Source organism: Hermetia illucens, chromosome 2 (assembly GCF_905115235.1).
Source record: "Hermetia illucens chromosome 2, iHerIll2.2.curated.20191125, whole genome shotgun sequence".
Taxonomy (NCBI): Eukaryota; Metazoa; Arthropoda; class Insecta; order Diptera; family Stratiomyidae; genus Hermetia; species Hermetia illucens.
This window is the reverse complement of record NC_051850.1, coordinates 3,336,610-3,345,681: the sequence shown is the minus strand read 5'-3', so window position 1 is coordinate 3,345,681 and position 9,072 is coordinate 3,336,610. Positions and strand designations below refer to the sequence as shown.

Sequence of the window (9,072 nt, the reverse complement as noted above, 5' to 3'; positions counted from 1 at the left end):
CTACATCTCAGGATATGTGGCAGTATTCAAAATACCACAGGTATTACCACTAGCATCCATTAACATATATCCCTTCATTCCCCAGTAATCAGACCATGAATTTTTGATCAACCAATACTTCTTCCCATCGAGTTCCCCATACCCCACAGCCAACGCAGCATGACTCTGCTCATCGTTTCCACTCCTACAACTCGGATCGTTGTAAATTCCACTTTCGTAGAATTGAAAGGACCTCGGGGATGTGTCAATAGTAACTGCTATTGGGCCACGTTTAAATATTGCCACTTTCAAAGCTCGCTTGTCGTTTGAAGGCAGCCTTACATATCCAGTGATTGGTATTAGTTTGCTTGCGCTAATTGGACGACAAATGTCTTCAATTCCTAGATATGGTCCATAGTCTTCCTCTGTTGGTATACCTCCGTAACGCGTTATCCATCGATATGAACCACGAGCAGTTCCTCCAAGACATCCACGATTTCGTTGCATCCAACTGCAATCCATCAGTGCTTGGACGGAGAGGTTGACTAGTTTTCCGGTTTTTAGGAAATAGGCACCTTCAACTGCACCAACAACGGCGAATGCATAACAGGAGCCACAGTCACCTTGATCTTAAACAAAAAACGCTCTTTGAAAAAAAAAACAAAATTTGGCATTTAGGAAAAATCGACATTGGCAAATTTGGGGTAAACGAGCCTCAACAGAAGAGCTGCAACTGAATCCTTAGTGAATCTAATAATGAGCAGTATCCCCCGTGTACTGATGGACGACTGAAAGGAAAACTCTACAAAGGAACTGCCTCAAACTTCCGCGGAAGAAGCCAAAATGAGGTAACCCTTATTTTTGCAGAATACCAGAGAGCCAAAGAGGAACTTCCTCAAGAAATCAACAGACAAAAAGCACACTGCTGAAGAAACTAGTCAGTGAGATTAACAGGAACCCATGGGGCCTTGGGTACAAGTCAGTTACCAGAAAACTTGGGGGTCATCGATCATAGTGCTCCATGGAAGCACTGAAAATGGAAGAAATCGGCGTTGATGATGAGTAGAGGAACTGGAAGAGGCGTCCTTGTTCATGAAAAAAAAAATTCGGGATCGGATGGTATTCCCGGCGAAGACCTAAAATAAGTGATCATGTATAAGCCGGACTTCCCACTCAACGCATGTATGGGAGCGGGTGTTTTTCCCTAGGGCTAATAAGGAAAGCCAAAGGCGACCCAGAACACAATAGGGAAACTGCCTCCAATTCTTCGAGATGACGCAACATGCTCAAGGGATTGACAAATTGTTTCCATATTCCAGGCCACCTTTTGCGGATATTGGGAGGCTAGTTAAAGATTCATGCTCTGCTCTATGAGACCCACGTAGGATAGCATAGAACGAGGTCCCCATGTGGGCAGGCTCACGGATCTCTCCTTGGTTCGAACCTTGGTACACCTCAGACGATATATGAGAATAATATCGCAACATTGGTCGCCGAAAGCACGGTCGAACAAGCTCAGAATATACTAGCAATAATGCGGCGAGTCACCAGATGGATAACTGAGCGAGGATTCTCCTAAGCTCTGGAGAAAACCGACCGGGATACGGTTCAGAAGTATCGGCTGGTGACCTCAGTAAGAAGCTGTACGGCAAGCATCTACCACAAGTGCATCGGCGAGAAACTTGGCGAAATACCTGTACTTATCGTACCGGCTCAGAAACAGTAGTAATGCTCAAACGTTGAAGAAGCGCCCTTCATGCTGAAAAGCGACGGTCTATATACCTCAAAAAAGGACAGGGAAATAATGAAGCCATAGTTTGTAAAATGAAAGCCCTACGTAATCTAGCTATCCAGCCGTTACGAGTACTTTCAGTCTTCTCAACATTTACTGGGGAAATCAAGATCGTCCGATTGAACTTATCGCAGCGATGTAGCGGATGATGGCTGCTAAAGTCTTTCCTCTGTAGAAGGTGGAAGCGCCATCGTCTGCCAGCTGAAGGCTGCCAAAGGTTTCTGGACCCCCATAATTCCGGTCATGCTGCAGAGCGAGGACACGTAGAGCAGAGTGGTGCGTTACACCGAAGGCATTCTTAAGGGACAGCAGGGTAGATGTTTTTTGAACCATGGGATATGTCCCTACACTGGATAGTCCTGACCTGAGCCATTCTGACCGACAGTTAAATGACAATTGGGTTTTCGGTCGTAGAAACATAGAGCGGAGTGAACGGATTAGCCAGGCGGGGCTCCGCTCTTGGCAGTTCTTCGGCAGATGCAATTTGTATTCCGCTAGCAACTGTTAAGGGTAGAATATTTTCCTTCAGGGGTCGTCAACGATCCTTAGGGAGGGTCCTAGCTGGCATAATACCTACGTAGGTAGTAGCATCAAGAAAGTTTCTCGGTGAAGAGCGAACTGCCAATGACCGATACTCCCCGGGAAACACTGGCAGCCCCCGGAGTCATCGACAACTCCTTGTCGACATGGATGGGGTGATGTGAGTCTAGCTCTGCCAAGGTGGTAGTTGTCACATGTATCACGAATCAGCGCCTTCGGTACCCTAGCCGGGTAGTGTGCATGTGCATTGAACCGGTATTAGTAGACCGCGCTGCCCCGAGCGAGCGCTGATCCGTCCATGAGCTCCGGGATCAGCCAATCGAAGGTCAGACCTTAGGGAACTGAGGTAGGGGCTTTGTTCCCGAGGGTATACCCATTCCTGACTATTGCAGTTCGCTCTCTTGCACACGATGCACTGGTAAAAAACTTAAACGGCGAACACAAACAAAACGAACGAGGAGATAGTGGGAATGAAGAGTGAGCTGGCTGCGTTTATACGCAACAAGAAAATGCGTCGCTCGCTCCAGCGCCTAGCGAAGGACGCAGTAAGGGCTGAAATACCCGACGAGACATTGGAATGTACAAACAGAGAAGAAGACTCGCAAAGTAATGCGGCACCTGCAACAGAGACGGGAACCCAGGCAGTACCACGCAGTGCTATAGTTGCGGAAAGAGACACAGTGAAAACGGCCGAAACTAACCAAATGGCTTCGAATATAAGCCGAGTGGGGGCGCTGTCGATCACTCTGGCGATAGCTGAAGAGGAAAGGCTTATTAAGAAATGCGTGGCAGTTGTGAATCGCATGCGATCTGTAATCTTCGATCCAAAAAAAAGTCAGCAAAAGATTGAAAAACGGGCTGATGGAGCTGGAGCTTCTCTAGCTCTTTCTGGACAGAATTTCATATTATAGGAGACCATGGAGAGTAGCAGAAAATCCACGGAAAGCAGAAACAATCGCGCCTCCCGATGAGAACGCTGCGAGCACCAAACGGATCGCAAACAGTCCATTGCAGAGAGAACTGGGGAAAAACGAAAGGAGGACGCGGCATCTGAAGGACAGTTTACTCGGGCTCAAAAGAGGAAGGCGAAAAGGCACAAGAGACAACAACAACGCCGCGTCAGAAAAACCTCTGCTTAAAATTAAGGTGGACACGAAGGACGGAGCACCAAAAGGAAAGGTGGGGAGACAAAGGAGAACTACACGGCCAGCTCTGCGTATTAAGTCGACGGAAGGCTAGACTTTTGCGGAAGTCCTCTGTGAAATCCGTTACAAGATCCAACCCGAAGATAGCGGAGCAGAAGTGCCTCCCATTCGTAAAATGAAGAGTGATGGAGTCCTAGTCGACCTAGGCCCGAGGACAACAAATAAAGTTACGTTCTGTGAAGCAGTCAAGTGGCTTCTGGGAAAGAAAGCTTTGGTTTTCGGCCTGGAAGCCACGTGCTCTCTGGAAATCCGAGAACTCGATTGCCTCACAGAAAAAAACTAGGTAGAAGAGACCATTAAACGCGGTAACCAATCTTGAGATTGGTATCACCTCTGCGAACTTCCGAGACCAAAAATTAGCTGTGGTGAAAGTTGCGAAGCAATACGCGAGAAGTTTCGAAACAGCTAGAATATCGGAATTGGTTGGGTAGTGTGAAGGATACGAATCCGAGCCGCCCCAACCAAATGTTATCTGTCGGGGACCTGACAGAAGGGCAGCATGCCGTAAATGGGGTCAGGCAGGCCTTTATGGCCTGCAACGAAAAGGCAGGCTGCGTCCAATGCAGGGACATTGGCGCGTCTGATGAGAACGTTGCACACACTGCGTGCTCGGGACGGTGTCCAGTCTTCAGAGTAGAACTGGAAAGAGCTAGGTTGCGGTCAACATGATTCTCATCCTACAAATCAATATGCACCGGAGAGCAACCGCTCATGAATTGCTAGCGCAGTTCGCTGCGGAGACCAAAGCCGATTTAGTACTCATCAGTGAGCAGTACCGAAATAAGGACCCAGTTTCATGGCACCCTGACATATCAGGTACCGCTGCTGTATGGGTTCGGAACGGCACTCTCCTTAAGGTTCTTGCCCAAGGCCGAGGGGATTCGGTGTTTAGAGATAACGTTTTTCAATGTCTGTCTTACGCCGAATGAGACAATGCCAGATTTTAGACGTAGGCTTGATGCTTTGGAGGACGCTATCTTTCACATAGAGGAGCCAGCCAATGCCAGGGCACTTGAATGGGGCATGCCTCACTCACACTCCAGAGGGGAACGAATTCTCGAAATGGCGGCGAGAACAGGACTTGTAAATTTAAACACTGGATCCACTCCAACGTCCTGGCGCCCAAACTGCGAGGGAAGCATTCCAGGCGTAACCTTCGCGTCGGAATCACTGGTATCACTGGTGGACTGGTGGCGAGTTCTGGAAGACTTCTTGGCAAGCGACCATCAATACATTGCTTTCGAAGTGGTTGACACAAACTTTCGGTATGCCCCGTGCTCTTTGTGTTCAAGGAACGTCGTAAAGGGGAACACCGGGAGGTTTGTCAAAACTCTTAGAACAGGTGGGGCCGTCTTAGAGGGTACTCCTGGGAGTGGTGTCACTGCAGCTGGCACAATCGTAAATTCAGCTATGAATCTAATAACGACGGCCTGCGGAGCTTCCATGCACAAGAGAGCATCGAGACGTGGCAAACCTTCCATGTATTGGAGAACGGTGAAAATTCCAGAGCTTACAGACTCCGCCTCTTAACAGAACGTTTAAACGATCAGGAGGAAACATATAGCATAATGACAGAGTACAGATTAGCCAAAAAGAGACTCTGCAATAAACAGGAGCAAAATTCGCTGCTGACAGGACCTGGTTAACGAGATGAATGGGGACCCGTGGAGACTCGATTACAAATTGGTAACCCGAAAAATCGGGGCTCTGAGGAAACTCTGATCACTAAAGGCTGAGCAGATGGACCACATTGTACGGGTACTATTCCATATGCACCCCGTGCAGGATGATGACCTCGGCGTGGAGAGCGCAGAGGACTGTCCACTTTTCTTTATAAAAGAGTTGGAACAGGCAGTGTTCTCTATGAAAAGGAAGAAGGCGCCAGGATGCCAGCAGAGGTATACAAACTGGTATTCCAACATCGGCCAAATTTACTGCTCGGCGCATTCAACATTTGCCTGGAAGAGGGCATTTTCCCTTGTCGTTGGAAGGTGGCCAGGCTTACGCTGATCAGCAAAGGGAAAATCCATCCTGAGTTGCCGCGTTCACACCGCCCACTTCATATGCTTGACACTGCTGGAAAAGTGCGGTTTTAGAGCAGACAGATCGACAGTTGATGGTGTCATGCAAGTCGTGGATGCCGTTCGTCGTGTGAAGACACATGGCCGCCGAGCTCGACGGGTGGTCCTCCTCGTAACGCTCGACGTCAGAAACGCCTTTAATTCCGTAAGATGGAAATATATTCTAGGCACACTAGACAATACTTTCCACATGCCGAACTACGGATATTGAGGGACTATCTGAGCAACCGCTCACTGCTCTATGAAACACTAGAGGGTCAGAGGAGGATGAAGGTCACGTCGGGCATAGCGAAGGGATCCATGCTAGGACCTCCGGTCTCTGGAACGTTTCCTACCTAGTTTACTTAAACTGGACATGCCAGAAGAGTCGCTCCTGGCCGGTTATGCAGATGATGTCGCGGCGCTTGCTGATGGACGTCTCCTGATGAATTCAACGCACCCTATCCTACTCTACGGTGCAGAAGTATGGGCTGACGTCCTTGGCAAGGAGGTATATCGTAAACGTCGCGGGTGCCGTCTGCGTACCGCACTGTCTCTCAACCGCACGCACGTGTGATGGTGATTGCGGGAGTGATCCCCGTTGTTCTTCTTGCTAAGGAGCGTCAAACCGTACACAAGCACAAAGGAGGTTGTTGACCGTGAAGAACGGCAACGCACTCTAGACAAGTGGCAGCTCTCTTGGAAAAATGAAACTAGAGGAAGATAGATTACGCGGCTCATCGGGAATTTAGGTGCGTGGCTGAATTGGAAGCGTAGTGAGACTGACTTTCCTTTTCCAGTTCTTAAGTGGGAATGGAGGTTTTCAGTCTTATGTGCACAATATTGGAAAGGTACGATTTCCGGATTGTGTGTTTTGCAATGGAGTTGTGAACGACGCTCAGCACACTTTTTTTGCTTGTAGAAAATTGGATGGGATTCGTCAGTAGCTCTATTTAAACACAGGGGATCTGTCTTTAGAAAACATTGTCGAGGAGATGCTGAGGAGCGCTGACAGGCGGAGCCATGGTGTCCATTACATTCGGGTTCTCTCGTTGCAAAGAGGATAGAGCTCGATCGGTAGAGGAGCCAGATGGCAGGGGCTTCCTCGAACTGACAGTTCCCTTACTCCTTTCCCCTCTCGTTGGTGAAAAGAATTCCCTGATTTGCAAGCTTCGCAAGGCGGGAAAATTTAGGGACTAGCCTGAAGTAATGTGACAAATGGTTTCATGCTAGCTCTCTAACGATGGGGAGCTGTTTAATAGTTAATAGTCCGACGATGTCCCGTTGGGGGAGTCCAACTCTCTGTGCGTAAATGCATTCACCTATCCCACTCCAAAAAAGGGTGAATTTTTTAGAACTACTTAGCAGACTTCAGATGGCGAAGGCTCACGACCTATGCCAAGTCAAGGAGGATTTGGTCCTTCTATAACAAAATCCAATTGTGGGAGGTTTTGTACCAGACGCGTGCAAATGCATACACGGGACACTGGCCTATAGTGACCATGCTGCCAGACTCGGCATATCTTACAGTTCGCATTACGGAGGAACCCCCAGGCCCAGCTTTAGCTAGAGCCAGGCATTGGGCACTAGACAAACCATTCTTTGGGAACCTCCGAGAGATTTCCAGTTGCAGGGTGGGGAAGCTGCTTTTCTTCGTAATTGCTACGGGCTGGCTATGAAGATCTGAGTCGGCTGGACTTTACCTCATTACTGTTATCATAGCAGTCATGGTTCTAGGAGTTTGTGGCAACAAAACAGCGCACCACAGCTATATTGGACTCCTCAGGGCAGTCACTAATCTACTAACATTTTACATACCTCTAACTGGTCCAACCGCATTATGTTCCCTCCAGTCAAAGCTTTCAGGGATGGCGTCGTTATCCAAATTTTCAAACTTTTCTGGAAACTTCCTAGCATCTAAGTAATCTCTCTGGAAGTTCGATTGGTTTAAAATACCAATTTCATCAGGCGTACGGTCAGCAAAGTGATTAACAGCTAATTTGTATCCTAAGTTCGCTTTGTTGATTGAATTAATATAGCGCAGATTATCCCGGAAGATATCCTTTCGAAGCATCTTCTCTCTTGAGTTTTTATATAGAACATTGTATTTCCTAGTGAACCTTTCGAATTCGAGGTCAATGTGGTGGGCGGCGCTTGGATCTGGTAATTCATCAAAAGGGCTTAACTTCTTGTGACGCGTATGTAGGGTTTCGTAGCAGTCTGCAATAGAAAAGATTTGTTATATTGGGATATTGGGATGGGTCTTGGTTTTCCAATGAAATCAGCTTTAAAATATAATTTTTTGATTCACCTTTGGGGTCGAAAATTTGAAAAACATCCTCGGGAATATCACTTGTTTTATAATCGCTATAGTCGATGAAGAAATGATCCCTTAATCCCCCGGACTCCTTATAATATAATGTTGTATCGAATTGAACAGGATATGGTATTTTCTCGCCACTTTTTCGATTATATCCAACCCACAGAGTCACTTTCTTTTCATAAAACTCGTTGACTTCCTTGGACCCAAAACCATCGCATTTAACTCCTTTAATACGTTTCGTTTGCTCGTATTGAAAGTCTCGAGCATTCGGCAGTAGTACTGAAGCTTTCCTCATTGGCTTCCTAGTACCAATGCAGATTTGGGTGATCCCGTCTCTATGATAGTCCGGAATTAGGCTATAATAGTAGCTCCCGGTGGCGTTTACGAATTCAAACTTTTTTACAGTGCCATCGTTGTAATCAACTCGGACACGTTTATTTTTGGAGTCGAACCATGCCTGAAACGGTTGGACGATGCTCGCTTTCGGGAAATGGATACTGCCACTGACCGAATAGTTTTTACTCCATTTCGGTGGTTTTGCAGAATACGCTGGGGGGTTGAAAAAGGGTCGAAATCACTCATGACACAAATAGAGATGTTGGGTTCGTCTTACTTGCAAAAACTAAGCAGCTCAAATATACTAGAATGCTTTTCCGCATCTTAGTCTGGAGAACTATCACAATCTTATCGTGTTGCACTGGGAATGATGAATGGGAGGAGTCATTCTGCAACTGCTATTTAAGCACTTTATTTTGTAATAACTATTGAATGGGCCAGAAAACCGACTATAAAAGTAATCGTAAATTGCAACCTTACCTAATCGATCTGGCACTTTGTGTGAAGCCTCAAATCCTAAAAAGTTAGGCATGTTAAGTAAGAGCATCTAAACGTCCCGTCTCCGGTTAATAGTGAATTATTATGAAATCAGTCATTAGATGTGCGTAATAATTTCCCGTGGAGCAGTTAGTAAGGTGCATAAACCGAGTCCCCTCTTTCCAGTTCGACCTAAATACAGACAATTATTTTGATCGTAAAAATACCAATGGAGTTAAAGTATCAAATAAATGCGTAATTTCTTCACACATTACTTCCCACCAATATTTTATTTGTCTTTATTTTGCATTTTTAATAATTTCTTTAACGCATTAACCTTTCTATGGACCGTAAATAAAA

At 46.6% G+C, this 9,072-nt stretch overlaps 1 protein-coding gene across 1 annotated transcript; it reads right to left on the bottom strand.

Moving 5' to 3' along the window:
• LOC119647519 (digestive cysteine proteinase 1-like) lies at positions 1-8,816 on the bottom strand. Its single transcript, XM_038048487.1, has 5 exons — positions 8,716-8,816; positions 8,513-8,596; positions 7,888-8,448; positions 7,395-7,796; positions 1-608 (listed from the first exon to the last, which is right to left on the bottom strand). Exons 1-5 carry the CDS (start codon positions 8,780-8,782, stop codon positions 1-3), a joined length of 1,722 nt encoding a protein of 573 aa, XP_037904415.1. The 5' UTR covers positions 8,783-8,816.
• Between the last annotated feature and the right edge of the window lie 256 nt (positions 8,817-9,072).